This window comes from Rhinopithecus bieti, unplaced genomic scaffold, assembly GCF_001698545.2.
Source record: "Rhinopithecus bieti isolate Rb0 unplaced genomic scaffold, ASM169854v2 scaffold_15769, whole genome shotgun sequence".
Lineage (NCBI taxonomy): Eukaryota > Metazoa > Chordata > Mammalia > Primates > Cercopithecidae > Rhinopithecus > Rhinopithecus bieti.
The window spans coordinates 2614778-2631934 of NW_016809129.1; the positions used below are offsets into that span (position 1 = coordinate 2614778).

General features: G+C 38.6%; 1 protein-coding gene and 1 pseudogene across 5 annotated transcripts in view; both read right to left on the bottom strand.

Annotated features, from left to right (window-relative positions):
* The window catches only part of PLEKHA5 (pleckstrin homology domain containing A5), a 230555-nt gene that overhangs the window by 29602 nt on the left and 183796 nt on the right, over positions 1-17157 (bottom strand). Inside the window, exons 15-17 of one of the 4 annotated variants that reach the window (XM_017888617.1) lie at positions 6093-6173; positions 932-967; positions 362-424 (exon numbers count right to left, since the gene is read on the bottom strand). In XM_017888617.1, the coding sequence (XP_017744106.1) occupies positions 362-424; positions 932-967; positions 6093-6173 (180 nt within the window). Of the gene's footprint in view, positions 1-361; positions 425-931; positions 968-6092; positions 6223-12790; positions 15165-17157 lie in introns of those variants that run through there. The other 3 variants (XM_017888619.1, XM_017888621.1, XM_017888618.1) reach the window with 3 other exon arrangements.
* Positions 12791-14932, bottom strand: LOC108539734 (serine/arginine-rich splicing factor 11-like; annotated as a pseudogene). The gene is made up of 2 exons (XR_001888468.1): positions 14260-14932; positions 12791-13960 (listed from the first exon to the last, which is right to left on the bottom strand). The product of XR_001888468.1 is annotated as a serine/arginine-rich splicing factor 11-like (transcript).

A 17157-nucleotide genomic window follows, 5' to 3' on the forward strand; every position in this document is an offset into this window, starting at 1 on the left:
CACCGTGTTAGCCAGGATGGTCTCGATCTCCTGACCTCGTGATCCGCCCGTCTCGGCCTCCCAAAGTGCTGGGATTACAGGCTTGAGTCACCGCGCCCGGCCCCAATCTGTAACTTCTAAAATCAGAAATAGTTTTACTTTCATTTTAGTGATGCTTCATATGTTGGACTACTAACAATAGGGAGTAGAGGGACGTAGTGGGCAGGGAACAATAATTTAGAGCACACACACAAAATATGAATTTATCTGATGTCATTTTGGAGGACTTGGGAGAAAGAAGTTTTTTGGTTATGCTTATTTCCAGTGTTTTTGGCAGAGAATATAACAGAGTACTGACAATATATATCATACTAATACTTACATCAATATCTACTTCTTCAGGTCTGTATTTGTATAATGTGCCTCTACCTTCATCTTGTGACAGCTATAAGGAAAAAATCATATAGCAACTTAAAATCTTAATTTAAAACATATTTAGCCTATAATTAATACTTTGGATTTATATTAAATATATATAATATAACAAAGATGGATTTTAATGATTCTTATACTTTTAGAAGTTTAATTCAAACATTGATTAACAAAGTAGAAAAATACTTAACAGTGATATAATATGCAAGATACATAAGAATGATGTATGTAACAAGCTTGTTAAACATAATAATATGCTGGTCAAACAAAACTAATACAGTATCTTACATTCTTTCTTTTAAAGACATACATTATTTTAATAAAAAAATTGACAAATACAATCATTGCAACTGTATCAAATCAAATACTTAAATCAAGCAAAGTTCAACAGTCAAAACCATCCTTCACAGTATACACATAATCACACACTGTATATGTGTACACTCAAATGTCAACACATCTTATTTAACAAAACCTATAACATATTGTATACATATACATAATATATAAACACACATACACAATATAGACTTATCTTGTTCTTCTGTCTTAAGAACTAAAAGATAATGAAGGAAAAGGATGGGTTTAATTGAAAAGAGGAAAATCATTTGAAACCTCATAAAACCGAAAGCCTATGTTATAAACTATGGGTAGTCAAATTTCATTAAAAAGTTTATGTGTGTTCATTGACACCATTTGTGTTACTCTATCGTAAGGAATTATTTAGTGTACTTAAATATCCTTTCTTCAGCTTCTTCCCAGTATATTTTGGTTAAAAGATACTTTGTGGTTACTTCTGATTGTGCTTAGCAAGATTTCAATAGCCATTCCAGTCAGTTATATCACAGATAACATCATAGCCTCTGCAGGCAATACTTCACTATTTTTCTTGTCTTTTGATTTTTATATTGACTGTGAGAAAGTAACAAAAACACAGTAGAAAAAATTTAAATGAGGCTCATTGTATGCTTACTAAATTGCACAATTTTTTCAAGGTGAGGTTAGAAGTAATGTGTCCCAACTATATTCCAGTTTAGAAAATTAAATTTCATATATGCATAATACAAAAGAATGTATAAATGACAATTCTATATGTTTTCTCTATGAAAGAAACTGCCTGACAGTTACAGCTTTAAAAGGAAGCATTATTTAAACAGGAGATAACTTTGAATTGATCTAGAAATGTGGGAATCAGGAGAAGGTTAAAAATATAAGCATTCCAAACATAAAATAAATCCTGGATTTACATTTCATTTCAAGACATTACTTTCACATACCTCATGCAAATGAATCTGTGACTATTTAAGGGTATGCACAGTGATTGTTAAACCACAAAACTTTCATAGAAATGAATATTACATGAAAAATGAATTTAATGACAAAAGTTAGAATACTCTTACACTATTCAAAATAAGTATCCTCAGGTGTGTCCTGAGAAGTGTCAATTGTCATTATAAATTAAAGCACCTAGATCCAAGAAAATAATTTATATTCCTATCTGGAAAAAAAGTAATAAAAAGTAAGTTTTAAATAGGTAGATCTATGATAAAAAATGTAAGACAATGCCAAAATTACATTTTCACATTTATAACAAATTAAAGATGAAAGGTCATAAGCTACTAAGATGTTCAAATATAGTTTCCTTAGTATTTATTTATTTATTTTTTGAGATGGAGTCTCGCTATTGTCCAGCCTGGAGTGCAGTGGTGCAATCTTGGCTCACTGCAACCTCCGCCTCCTGGGTTCAAGTGATTCTTCTGCCTCACCCTCCAGAGCAGCTGGGATTATACGTGCACCACCATGCCCGGCTAATTTTTGTATTTTTAGTGAAGACAGGGTTTCACCATGTTGGCCAGGCTGGTCTCGAACTCCTGACCTCAAGTGATCCTCCCATCTTGGCCTCCCAAAGTGCTGGGATTATAGGCGTGAGCCACCGCGCCTGGCCATAGTTTGCTTAATATTTAAAGTTAAATTCAAAACAGCTTTACTAGACTACAGAATCTGAATATAACTAGCGGACAGTGTTTCATCTGGATTAAAATATCAAATGTACCCTATATCTCAGAGTCAACAGAAAAAAAGACTAATACATTAAGGTGAAAACTTAGTAATTTATAGTAAATCTTTAAGATATTGATACACTATTTTATTTGGGGAATCTTATTGCAGATTTATTTTTACATCAGCTAGCATATCATAATAGAGAAAAATGTTTACTGTAGTTACAACTTTAGAGAGATATCTCCTTTATAGCCATATAAATATATTACACGTATCAATCCAATTTTGTGGTATTTCTGCTTTCAGTACCACCGAAATTTTCTTTAAATCTTTTAAGTTATTCAATAAAGATATTCATTAGACATCAGCTAACCAAATCCTTAAACCTTTCCCCACACATTGCTTTTACGACAGAATAAAAGTATAAGAAAATTATTCCTTAAACAAACAAAACACCTTCATATAATTGAAAAGGTTGCTATTTTGCTCTCAATATGAAAATCCTGACCCCTCATCCCAATTCCCGGTCTTACCAAAAAAAAAAAAAAGGAAAATGTAAATTTCATGAGCATTCTGCTTAACTCAAGTTTTGCATAGTTAAGTTCATGGTAACACTGTTCATTGGTTTTTTTCAAATACACCTTTAGCCATCAAAAAAAAAAAAGGTTTGGTTTGAATACTTCATTTGAAGTACTTTAGTAACACTAGAAAAGCAAATGAAAAAATGGACTATGTAGTAATTACATAAATTTGTGCAGTGCTCCAACTTCAGGTTGAGGAGTGTATTATATAGATTTTATTAACCATATAAGGACATGTGTTATATTTTATTTAGGATGTTGGAACCTTTTAAAGTATCTGATAGTTTCTTTTTTTATAAAGCTGTCTTGGCAGTAAAACAAAGTTACTTATGTTAATTAAAATCCAACTTCAATATCCCTTAGGTATGTGAACTACACATATTTTAGAGTATATGAACATAATACATAAACTCCAAAAAGGTGTTTTGGGGAAATATTTTAAAATTTGATAAAATTAGACATTATATCCATAGAGGGCAAAAAATGCCACCACGCCTGGCTAATTTTTTGTATTTTTAGTAGAGATGGGGTTTCACCGTGTTAGCCAGGATGGTCTCGATCTCCTGACCTCGTGATCCGCCTGCCTCAGCCTCCCAAAGTGCTGGGATTACAGGTGTGAGCCACTGCGCCCGGTGGAACACAGAATGCTTTAAAAACAAACAAACAAAAAAGAGATAGTATCTCATTCTGTCACCCAGGCTGGAGCATAGTGGTGTAATCGTAATCACAGTTCATTGCAGCTTTGGACTCCTGTCTCAGCCTCCTGAGTAGCTAGGACTATTGGTGTGTGCCACCACGCCTGGCTAATTTTTTTATATTTTGTAGAGACAGGGTCTTGCTTTGTTGCCCAGGCTAGTCTCAAACTCCTGGGCTCAAGTGATCCTTCAGCTTGGGCCTCACAAATTTCTGGGATTAAAGGTATAAGCCACCTTGCCAGGCCTGGATTCAGTTTTAAGTCTTTTTCATTTGACCAATTTTAAGAAAATTACTGCCTAGATAATTTCTTGGGTATTCTCCAAGGAAGAAAAATGCAAACATGTCCATAAACTGAGTGGCTATGATTCAGAATAAAATGGGTTATAAAACACTTTGCCATCATATTTCTAGCTAAATATCAAGAACTTATTAATACAATATTGTCAATCAACTTCAGAAAAGCAAACTGTATGTACCAGTACATTTTCCCTGGATAATAACATGATAAGGGAAACCTGGAGAAACAAAAAATATATACTCAATTTGTGCAAATTTATAAACACAGTTTAAAAAAATGTGTCAGGCTGTCACTTTAATCTATTAAGGATGTCCTGCAATAATTAAGTCCTTTAGTAGTGGCTGAATAAAAGTAAGACAGTCTGAAGACTCCCTAGCCTTAACAGCACTGAGAGTTAACACTGATTTCCTGGTAACTGGTGGCTCAGCCATGCCCAGGGAAGGCTGCTGACATTAGACATTCAGATCTTTCTGTTCTGTACAATTTTAGTTCTCTTTCATGTATTAATATGAAGAAATATTTATACAAATCTATTGCTCTTTCAGTATTCAAGGTCAGTGATGCTATACTGAGCCAGTCTCATACATCTTCACTTTTTTCTCCCCCTCTCAGCCCTTCCCATTTCAGATCTCCACATTTGGGAAAACCCCAATTAGAACTTTTAATGCAACCGAATAATTTAAACTATCAGAGTTCCCCATCAAGAACCCTGAATGTTGAGCATTATAAAAAAGAAAAACCAACCAAACTAAACAGGAAATCCAGGCTAAAACATGCAAAACGTGATAAAAACATAACCTATTGTAACAAAATCTCTTTAATCTCATGTCAATTTAGCATTACACAGATGACATATTTTACTGACAGCTTCAGACACTGCAGAAGGTATCAGTTTTGGAATAAGTATTAAGACTCTCAGTGTGGTACTTTGAAATAGATTACCAAGGTCTATAATCTGGTGACTTCAAGAATTGAAAGATTCCATTTTCTTTTGATAAGTAAAGCTGTTTAACTTTAAATATTTAATAGTTTGTTAATCTCTTTATTGCAAATTTGAGACCATTTTCAGTCATCTAATAACATACTTTAATACTTTGAAAACTGTGCTGAAATATAAGTCACCCTCTGATCAACTGTACCCATTCCTCAGTTACATGGCCCTGTGATGCAGATCTCATGGCAACTGAACCAAATAGAGGCCTTAAAAGCTAGTGTGAGCTCCAAGTCCTTCTTTTTACTAGGTGCCTTATATATTTTAATCAAAATATATATTCATTTTTCATGTTAGTTAATTTTCTTCTTCTGCATGAGTTTTAAAGATTGTAAAGGTCATACGCCAGAGTAATTTGAGGGTGTTGAAGTGGAAGAAGCTGATGTTGAGAAACACATAGCTAGAAACATTTAGACCATGAAATACACAAAAATTTGATAGAAACATATATGACTTCTTTTGCAGATCTGCAGATTACTAAGGTTCCTAAGTTAAAGCCAGCCAACTCCATGACACACATTTTGAGTTTGGAAAAAGAATGGGGTAACTTATGATAGTCTTGACGACTGCTTGCGAATGGCAAGAACACAGGGAGAAAATACCCCCAGTATGTTAAGAAGCGGCTATCGTTAAGTTTTACCACACCATAGTACAGAAACTAGATTTAAATAACGCCCGTACAAACGTAATGTATTCTTAAAACACTAGGTTGGGGGAAGTTGTGAAGGGCTATCCCTGAAAGTAAATATTTTTACAAAGCCTTTTCCCTAAAAAATAGGTATAATGCTTTTAAAGTTAATAAAACCATATGAAAATCTAGTAATTTTGCAAATGTACTGCAGACCTCCAAGTACATATCAATCAAATACTCTGCACAAAAACTTTAGGAAAATGGCACGTTTAATATTCAACAGCAAAATGTTCAGCGAAGCCATGCTAAGAATACTGCAGCATCTTGAAAAGCATGGATGAATTGTGGTTTTCCAAATAAACATAAACAAAAAATAACATAAGAAAACACTGATGTCATGAGTAAATCTGAGAATAAATCAAAACTGTCACTGAGGGATTTTGCAGATGATAAAGCAGTATCATTCACTGTCCAAGACCTTACTTGCTGGTACAGTTGGGGTCTTAGCGCCGAGTTCTCAATCATTGTGTGAACCATGGTGATAATAGGTTCATTTTCTTTCATCTATTTCAAATCAGGAGGAGCATACAGCAAACATCAGTTTACAGCATAGCTAGATTTGAAAGACGACACTGTAAATATAGCCTCTACTTTAATATCTTCCTAATAGTGCAGTTGTTTACATTTTACCCCATGGTTGTACAGATTTAAGTCATATAAACCATTTCAAACAAGTATTAAATGCTGTGAAATACTTTCAAGAAAAAAACTACTAATTGCAACACTGTCACAACTAGTTTTACTTCATACATATAATCACGATATAGTCAATTAACATTGCTATACATACTAAAATAGATGATAAATCATAATTCAAAGGATAAACTAAAGGGCAAGAACCTACACATTCAGGAGAAAAATGGTATAATTTAATTGATTATGAATTCAGTAATAAAGGTGAAAATGATATTCAGTTCTGTGTAAGTTTATAAAAAATTAGTTTTCTAAAAATATTAAAATACTATAATATATTGAATGTGTCACTTCATCACATATTTTGTTAAAGGTAATCTTGACATTTATAGACACTCTATTTTGGATTTTCTCACAGTATAATACCACATGGAGAATTACTCAAGGATATGCAAACTAAGACTTATTCGGCAAAGACTTTGTATGTCTCCTCAGCTCCTAAAAAGGTAGTCTGAAATCAAGCTTAACATTTCCAGCTATGTTGTACTTAATTACTGCCTGTAGAAAAATATTTGTTTTAGCAGGCTCTGTACTTGAGTTAAAGCACTCAAAAGACAATTATGATGTATACAGTAAAAGGCCAAGAAAGCTTTATCATTTTTAAGCAGACAGGTCTGCTTATAATAGTAATTTGTAATGTTTACTTTATGTAATTTTCATCTTTCATATATAGAAAATAAGGATTTCTATTGTGGCTGACAAATGCTACTTACTGATTCAGCTAAGTCTACAACAAAAGTTCATTAATCTCAAAATTAATAAATTTATTAATATAATGTAAGAAAAAACTAAACCTTAAAATTATTTTTCTAGACAATTATATTTTCAGTCTAACTGCCAATGTTTCACCCAATAAAATTTGTTTAGTTATCAAATTAAAAACCTCCTATGACTGGTTTAATCTACTTTTTAGTCAATTAAGTGATAATTAAACACATGCTTGTCTTTTAACAATATCTCAACTAAAAGTTTCATTCAGACTAGACCATTTATTTTAAATCTCTGTGCCTACAACTGCTTTTGGAAGTGGGGATACTGAAGAAAAAAAAAAAAACTTCACTGAAGAATAAATTGACAAATTTTAGTTGTACATCAATGACTTTTGGCAAAAGTATTCACATATGTTAACAGTAAAAATATACGGAATGTTTCCATTTACCCAGGTAGTTCCCTCATGTTACTTTACCACCAACCTGATTAATAAATTAATTTTATTTGTCAAACTTATTAATTAAATGTAAAGGTAGTTGGAACAACCATCAGTTAAACAAAAAATTCTTACTGTTATGGTGATCTGTTGCCCAGGTTGGAATGTGGTGGCCCTATCACGGCTCTCTGCAGCCCAAACTCCTAGGCTTAGGCGATCCTCCCACCTCAGCCTCTCGCACAGCTAGGACTACAGACACATGCCACCATGCCCAGCTAATTTATTTTTTTGTAGAGACAGGGGCCTCACTATGTTGCCCAGGCTGGTCTTGAACTTCTGGGCTCAAGCAATCCACCTGATTCATCCTTTATAATAGTTTTGGGGGAGCCAGGAACCTCGTTCATAAGGATGGTGAAATCGATAAAGGATGTGTGCTGTTTCACTGAGCGGCCGTTGTCCCACCTCTCTTCCTTTCCTTGGGCCTGCCTATTCCCCCAGACACAACATTATTGAAATTAGGCCAATTAATAACCCTACAATGGCTTCTAACAGTTCAAGTGAAAGGAAGAGTTGCATGCTTATCACTTTAAATCAAAAGCTAGAAATTATTAAGGTTAGTGAGGAAGGCATGTCGAAAAGCTGAGACAGGCCGAAAACTAGGCCCCTTGTGATAAGCATTTACCCAAGTTGAGAAGGCAAAGAAATAAGTTGTTGAAGGAAATTGTAAGTGCTACTCCAGTCAACATACAAATGATAAGAAAGCAAAACAGCCTTGTTGCTAATAGGGAGAAAGTTTTAGTGGTCTGAAGAGAAGATCAAACAGCCACAACATTCCCTTAAGCCAAAGCCTAATCCAGAGCAAGGCCCTAACTCTCTTCAATCCTATGCAGGTTGAGAGAGGTGAGGAAGCTGCAGAAGGAAAGTTGGAAGCTGGAAGAGTTTGGTTCATGAGGTTTATGGAAAGAAGTCATCTCCATAACATGTAAGTGCAAGGTGAAGCAGCAGGTGCTGATGGAAAAGCTGCAGCAAGTTATTCAGAAGATCTAGCTAAGATAACTGAAGAAGGTGTTGGCATTCAGTGACAGATTTTCAATGTAGACAAAACAGCTCTGTATGGGAATAAGATGCCACCTAACACTTTCATAGCTAGAGAGGGAAAGTCAATGCCTGGCTCCAAAGCTTCAAATAGGATGACACTCTTGTTTGGGGCTAATGCAGCTGGTAATTCAAGCTGAAGCCAATGCTCATTTACTATTGTGAAAATCCTGATGTTAAATCTACTCTGCTTATACTCCAAAAATGGAACAACAAAGCCTGGATGATAGCACATCTGTTTATAGCATGGTTTACTGAATATTTTAAACCCACTGTTGAGAACTACTGCTCAGAAAGATTTCTTTCAAAATATGACTGCCCATTGACAATGAACCTAGTTACCCAAGAGCTCTGATGGAAACATATAAGGAGATTAATGTGGTTTTCATGACCATTAATACAACATCCATTCTGCAGCCCATGAATCAAGGAGTCATTTCAACTTTCAATTCTTATTATTTAGGAAATGCATTTCATAAGGCTCTAGCTGCTATAGATAGTGATTGTTCTGATGGATATGGGTGAATTAAAGAAGAAACTTCTGGAAAGAATTCACCATTCTAGATACTAGATATTCGTGATTCAAGAGAGGAGGTCAAAATAGCAACATTAACAGAAGTTTGAAAACATTGGTTCCAACTCTCATGGATGAGTCTGAGGGGTTTAGAACTTCAGTGGAGGAAGGAACTGCAAATGTGACGGAAATAAAAGAATCAGAAGTGAAGCCTGAAGACATGAGCGAATTGATTCAATCTCATACTAAAACTTCAGTGGATGAGAAACTGCATCTTATGGATGAGCAAAGAAAGTTTCTTGAGATAAAATCTACCCCTGGTGAAGATACTGTAACATTGTTGAAATGACAACAAAAAAGCAGCAGCAGGGTTTGAGAGGATTCTGTTCAATTTTATTATTATTAATTTTTAATTTTGTGAGACAGAGTTTTGCTCTGCTGCCCAGACTGGAGTGCAGTGGAATAATCACAGCTCACCGCAGCCTTAACCTCCTGGGCTCAAGCGATCCTGCCGCTTCAGCCTCCCAAGTAGCTGGGACTACAGGCATGTATATTTTTAATCCTGGCTGATTAAATTTTTATTTTTTTTTCAGAGACAGGGTCTTGCTATGTTGCCAAGGCTGGTCTCAAACTCCTGGCCTCAAGCAATCCTCCCACTTTGTCCTTCCAAAGTGACAGGCATGAGCCACCATGCCCGACCCCACTCCAATTCTGAAAGAAGTTCTACCACTTGCAATATATTCTCAAACACCATTGCATGCTACAGATAAATGTTTTCATGAAAAGAAGAGTCAATTGGCTCCGCCACGGCGCCACTGGAGAGCAGTAGCCATGGCTATACGCTACCCTATGCCGTGGGCCTCACAAGGCCACAAAGAGCCAAGAACGTGAGCCAAGGCCCAGGATCACCCAGCCGCCGCCGCGGGCGTCTGACGAAACACACAAGTTCCGTGCGGGACACATGAGTTCGGAGTGTGTGCTTTGCCCCAAGGTACGAGCGGCGCGCCATGGAGTTACTGAAGATCTCCAAGGACACCAACGGCCTCAAGTTTATCAAGAAAAGGGTGGGGACCACATCCGCCGCCAAGAGGAGCGGAGCACTTGAGCTAACGTATTAGCCGCTATGAAGGAAGCTGCGGCCAGAAGACTGAGCCCGTCCCCTGGCTTCCTCCGTGCTGAAATAAAGAACAGCCTTGACACACACACAACAAAAAAAAAAAAAAAAAAAAAAGAGAAGTCAATTGATGTAGCAAACTTCATTGTTGTCTTATTTTAAGACTGCCACAGCTATCCCAACGTTCAGCAACCACCACCCTGATCAGTTAGCAGGCATCAACATCGAGGCAAGACCTTCTACTAGCAAAAAGATTAGAACTTGCTGAACGCTCAGATGATCATTAGTGTTTTTTAGCAATACAAGATATTTTTTCTTAGACATAATGCTATTGCACATTTAACAGACTACAGTATAGAGTAAGCATAACTTTTACAGGCACTGGGAAATAACAACAACAACAACAACAACAACAACAACAAAAACCACACCCAGCTAATTTTTATAGGGATGGGGTTTCACCATGTTTCCCAGGTTGGTCTTGAACTCCTGAGCTCAAAGCGATCCACCCGCCTTGGCTTCCCAAAGTGCTGGGATTACAGGCGAGAGCTACTGTGCCCAGCCTGCTTAAGTCCTTTTTTTTGTTTTGTTTTGTTTTTGAGAGGGAGCCTCGCCCTGTCACCCAGGCTGGAGTGCAGATGGGGCCATTTTGGCTCACTGCAACCTCCACCTCCTGGGTTCAAGCAATTCTCCTGCCTCAGCCTCCTGAGTAGCTGGAATTACAGGTGCCCACCACCACAATCAGCTAATTTTTGTATTTTTAATAGAGATGGGGTTTCAGCATGTTGGTCAGGCTGGTCTCGAACTCCTGACCTCAGATGATTCACCTGCCTTGGCCTCCCAAAGTGCTGGGATTACAGGCATGAGCCACCGCGCCCAGCTTTCAAGTTCTTAAAAAAAAGAAAGAATATACATAATTCACTTCTGGTTTGAATATGAGAATCCTAGAAACCATTTTTAAGAGTGGTGTTAACAGTCTACATACTGTGATGTAAGGAACCAGAGGAAAGACTGAATAGTACATGTAGGATGTTTAAGAATTCACTTGAAATGAGTTAAATGCTTTGCTTCTTGCTTTAATTCCTTCTTTGAAGTAATAGGTAACATAGATTTACATTTCAGTTAATTGCTAAATTATAAAGCTATTATAAAAGGCAGATTATTTCATAATAATAGGAATGAGAATGTATGATTCAGGCATTACACAATTTTCTTTTTTTAAGTTTAAGGGTTTTATTATCAAAGTATTATAAAATAATTTCAGAAATTGTACATCAATATGGCACAGACTGTAGCCTACTTTTTCTGTATAAAAGTGGAGCTTGAAATGCCTGCAACAAAGAAAACAGTTGCCTAACTACTTTGCATATATAACATGAAATCACCGTGTGCATAAGAATACTACTGCAGTAACACAAATTTATCGGTTTTATACAACTTGAGATTTTATTATTTTTTTGAGACAGAGTCTTACTCTGTCGCCGAGGCTGGAGTGCAGTGGCACAACCTAGGCTCACTGCAACCTCCACCTCCCGGGTTCAAGTGTTCTCCTGCCTCAGACTCCTGAGTAGCTGGGATTACAGGCGCCCACCACTAATTTTTCTATTTTTAGTAGAGATGGGGTTTCACCATGTTGGCCAGGTTGATCTCGATCTCCTGACCTCAGGTGATCTGCCTGCCTCAGCCTCCCAAAGTGTTGGGATTACAGGTGTGAGCCACCACGCCCAGTCAATTTGTCTTATTTTAAAAGCATATGAAGGACAATTTAAAATGCACTATCCCTTTTTTCCAACGCTGAGCTTAAAACAAATTAATGGAAGAGTGGAAAATTCAAAATAAGGGCAAGAGATAAGTTTTCTCTTTGTTTAAGATGGACTCAGGATCGGTAGATAGCTTTCACTGATGTAGATGTGGAATAAATTATTTCAGGAATAAAATTCCCAAACATCTTATGAAAAGTATACAACTCTACTTCAAAATATACTATTTACTCACTGCCAAAGACAGTTTTACTTGAAATCTTGTTTCTGTAATTAAACCCTAATTAGCCATCAAAAAAGGTTAGTGCATAATAACCATTCAAAGTTAAACCAAAATGACAAAAATTTTGTCACAAGGCTTAAAGGATTATCTATTTCTTTTCTTTTCCTTCTTTCTTTCCTTTTTTTTTTTTTTGAGATGGAGTCTCGTTCTGTCACCCAGGCTGGAGTGCAGTAGCATGATCTTGGCTCACTGCAATCTCTGCTTCCTGGGTTCAAGTGATTCTCCTGCCTCAGCCTCCGGAGTAGCTGGTATTACAGGCATGCACCACCATGCCTGGCTAATTTTTGTGTGTTTGTGTGTGTGTTTTAGTATAGACGAGGTTTCGCCATGTTAGCCAGGCTGGTCTGGAACTCCTCACCTCAGGTGATCTGCCCGCCTCGGCCTCCCAAAGTGCTAAAATTACAGGCGTGAGCCACTGTGCCCAGCCGGATTATCTATTTCAAATGCTCATTTCCAGATGGAACTATAAGAATGTTAATTTGTCATGTCAACAAACAAGACCATAAGTAGATCCATCATGTTGGAAGATTTTAATGACATTTAGGATATTCTTGCCACAATAACATGCAATCAGTGCATTTCCTACATGCCTCTATTAATCTGATGCATAACATTCTAGAAGTACTATAAGTGAACTTAATACAGGAAATTATATGACATAAACAATCCATTCCTGCTGTAGGAGCATGCAGCTTTTCATTTCTGTTATGAAGCAGCACTAAGAGTAAAACTGCTTGGTTACTCCATTAGATTTCACCATGACAAGAACTGCTTACGTCATACCATTTTCTAAAAGCTTTTTGATGTAAATAAGTAGTATCAATAACGGGAGCTTTATAGCCATTAATAACTCAGAGCTGTATACATCTAGGTTTGAGATGAACAAATATAGCATTCAGAAATCACACAAAGGAATGACACTGATGCATGTATACAGTTGGATTCCCATAGAGGCAATATTCAGTCACTCATATCCGTGTCTTCTTCATGATGATCATTCCCATTCACTTTGGATTCTCTTAATGAATCATCAGTTCCCTTTTCCACAGAACATTTCTTTGTTTTAGGGGAACCTGCTTCTATTGCTTTCTTCTCTTCTTTTTTCCTTTCTCACTGTCATAACCCTGTGCCTGTTCATCATAAACCCATGTAACTTTTACATCTGTATCACTCTCTGATTTTCTTTCTCGGTCCTTTCCCTTATCTTTACTCTTCTTGTTTGTTGATTGTTCTCTTTCATCCCTACTATCTTTCTCCCTACCCTTTCATCCCTACTATCTTTCTTCTTCTTTTTATGTCTCCCAGGAGATGGTGAGAGAGACAATTTTCTTTTAGGAGACTGCGACTTTTTAGGAGATCTTGTTCCACTGCTGTTTCTTCATTGTCGTCTCTGTTTGTACTTCTATAATGTCTAGCTCTGCTGTAACTTTTTGGTGGTGTTTTAGAACGTTTCTTTCATCTTCTTTCTTTTTGTCTCTCGTTTTTGATGTGCTCCTTGATCTTCTACCTCTCTCTCTGGAATGAGATCTTCTCTGTCTTGGGCTTTTGGATCATCAACGACTCCTAGACTTAGAATGTGATTGCTCTCTTGATCTGCTTCTTGACTGTGTTTAGAAGATGATCTTGAATGCCTTCTTTCTTCTTTGGTTCTATAGCAGCCGAAATTAGGGACTGTGCTTCTCGTACTCTTTACATATCTTCCTCTATTTTTTTTGAGACAGTTTTGCTCTTGTTGTCCAGGCTGGAGTGCAATGGCACGATCTCGGCTCACTGCAACCTCCACCTCTGGGGTTCAAGCAATTCTCCTGCCTCAGTCTCCTAAGTACTTGGGATTACCGGGATGTGCCACCACACCCGGCTAATTCTGAAATTTTAGTAGAGACGAGGTTTCACCATGTTGGTCAGGTTGGTCTTGAACTCCTGACCTCAAGTGATCCACCCGCCTCAGCCTCCCAAAGTGCTGGGATTTACAGGTGTGAGCCACCACGCCGGGCCTCTTCCTCTATTTCTCTACTAGAGGTATCAGATTTCAGACTTGGTGAAACAAGACCAGCAGCTACATGCTTCAACTTGGGATCAACAGTACTCATAAGCTTCAGCAACTGATCTGTGGCAACGGACTGAGTTCAACTTTGCTCCAGGAAGCCCAAGGGCAGCAAGGGCAGGACCAAGAGTAAGAGCCCCCAAAGCAGCCAGTGGAACAGCGCCAGTCTGAGTAAGTAGGAGTAGGCAGGAGCCCAACACCAGGCAGAAGACCTGCCACTGCATTAGCTGGTGCCAACAGAGACAAGCAAGCCTTAGCCTTATCAGGAATAACTCCTTCTGCATATGGTACATTATCAAAGCTCTGTCAAGGAACACAGTGTCAGACGTGGTACCACAACTGCTGAGTCTGGATCATGGAACTTAACAAGACTGAGATTGGCAAAGGTGAATTATCCGGCGGGAAGAGGTGTGGTTCGTCGATCTTGCCTAGGAAACCGAAGAGAGTCCGCATCTGCTCAGAGCTAGCACTCAGGGAGATTAGTCATCTATTACCTCGGTGCCACAGCCTCCACCGCCGCCACCATCTCCGCTACTAGGCCCGCCGCTGGGGCCCGGACCCGCAGTGCTGGGGACGATGGTAGTGTTGCTCATGGCGCTGCTCGCATTCTCGCTCCTGCTTTAACACATCAAACACACAGCGAGGAGGGGAAAGAGGAACCGGTTCGTGGGAGGAGGGTGTCCGATGCTCCAGCCTCTGCTGCTCCAGCTGCCACCGCCACCGTTTCTCCACCCCGCCAGACGCCGCGGGGGAGGGGAAGCGAGCACGCTAGCTGGAGACCACGAGAAAACAAACGGCCGCCTCCATCTCGCCTCCAACCCCACAGTTTTCATAATAAACTCTAGCTGTAAATAAGAAAACATACGTGGCAACATCTTGGAAATACACTTAGGTAATAATGCCAGTGTATTTTTGTTCACAACAAAACATATTTTTACTTGGAATGTCTAAGTCCAAATGTTTAGAAAAACTATTTAGAAAATCTGATACTTAATCCTGGCCTCTTTAACAGTTTTGAGGTCTGTTGGGCAAATATTAATAACTTGATTTATTTTTTTAGACGGAGTCCGGGACTGTTGCCCGGGCTGGAGTGCAATAGGGCGATCTCAGCTCACTGCAACTTCCGCCTCCTGGGTTCAAGCGATTCTCCTGCCTCAGCCTCCCGAGGAGCTGGGATTATAGGCGCCCGCCACCACGCCCAGCTAATTTTTTGTATTTTTAGTAGAGCCACCGCGCCCAGTCTTCAAATAGGTTGATTTTGTTTTGTTTTGTTTTGTTTTTTTGAGACGAAGTTTCGCTGTTGTTGCCCAGGCTGGAGAGCAATGGTGAGATCTCGGCTCACTGCAACCTCGGACTCCCAGGTTCAAGCGATTCTCCTGTCTCAGCCTCCCGAGTAGCTGGGATTACAGGCATGTGCCATAAAGCCCGGCTAATTTTTTGTATTTTTAGTAGAGATGAGGTTTCTCCACGGTGGTCAGGCTGCTCTCAAACTCCCTACCTCAGGTGACCCACCCGCCTTGGCCTCCCAGAGTGCTGGGATTACAGGCCTCAGCCACTGCGCTGGGCTTTTTATTTTTTTATTTTTTTATTTTTTTTGAGACGGAGTCTTGCTCTGTCACCCAGGCTGGAGTGCAGCGGTGCCATCTTGACTCACTGTAACTTCTGCCTCCCAGGTTCACGTGATTCTCCTGCCTCAGCCTCCTGAGTAGCTGGGATTACAGGCGCTCATCATCCCATCAGGGCAATTTTTGTACTTTTAGTAGAGACGGGGTTTTACCATGTTGGTCAGGCTGGTCTTGAACTCCTGACCCCGTGATCTGCCCGCCTCGGGCTCCCAAAGTGCTGGGATTACAAGCGTGAGTCACCACGCCCTGCCTATTGAATAACTTGATTTTAAAATCCCATCATCCAAAACCATTTATTCAATTGAATTATATGTAATTGCACCTGCTAGGATCTTGTGCGGAATTTCCCAATTGACACCCATGGGCTGGAAATGGGTTACAAGGTCAGCTTCAGAAGGCCTAGTAGGGTCCCTGCAGGGCTAAGGCTCTTGGCATCACCCCCTGCTTGTTTCAAGGTGCTGTACAAACATCACTTTCTATGTGTTCCACACATGAAAAAAATTAGCACCAAGACAGTGCTTGCTTCAGAAAAACTACACTTCTTTCTTTTTTTCATTTCTAACTAAGAATTAAAAAAAAAAAAAAAAAAAGGGGGAGAGAGAACAGGTTTCACCATGTTGGCCAGGCTAGTCTCGAACTCCTGGGCTCAAGGCATCTACCCGTCTTGGCCTCCCAAAGTGCTAGGATTACAGGCATGAGCCATCACACCCAGCTGACTTTTCTCCTTTATTTGGTGTAGTTCTCATATCTGGCAAAAGAAGAAGAAAAAAAAAAAAAAAAAAAAAAGCCACCCCAAAAAACTACCTATGGAGATTTAAAACCTACACAGGTCTGGGCCCTGGCAATTCTTACTGGGGACTGGGGGAAAGACAGCCTTGAGTATTGTACTTTGTTTTTGTCTTTCTGAAGATTCACTGTCAGTTCTGAGAAGTCAGACTTGTGAACCATGGTCCTATCCTAGCACCAATTCAAGTAAACAGGACTGCCAAATAATTTTTCAAGGTCCAGATGAGTTGATACCAGACATTGATCAAGGTAACTGCACAACTATCAAAGACAAAAAACTTCAAACTAAGTAAACACAAATATTGGATCTAGATTATAATATTTCTTGTTGTCTATGTATAAGATATAGCATTAAGAGATTTTAACCCCCCCCCCTTTTTTTTTTGAGACGGAGTCTCACTCTGTCCACCAGGCTGGAGTGCAGTGG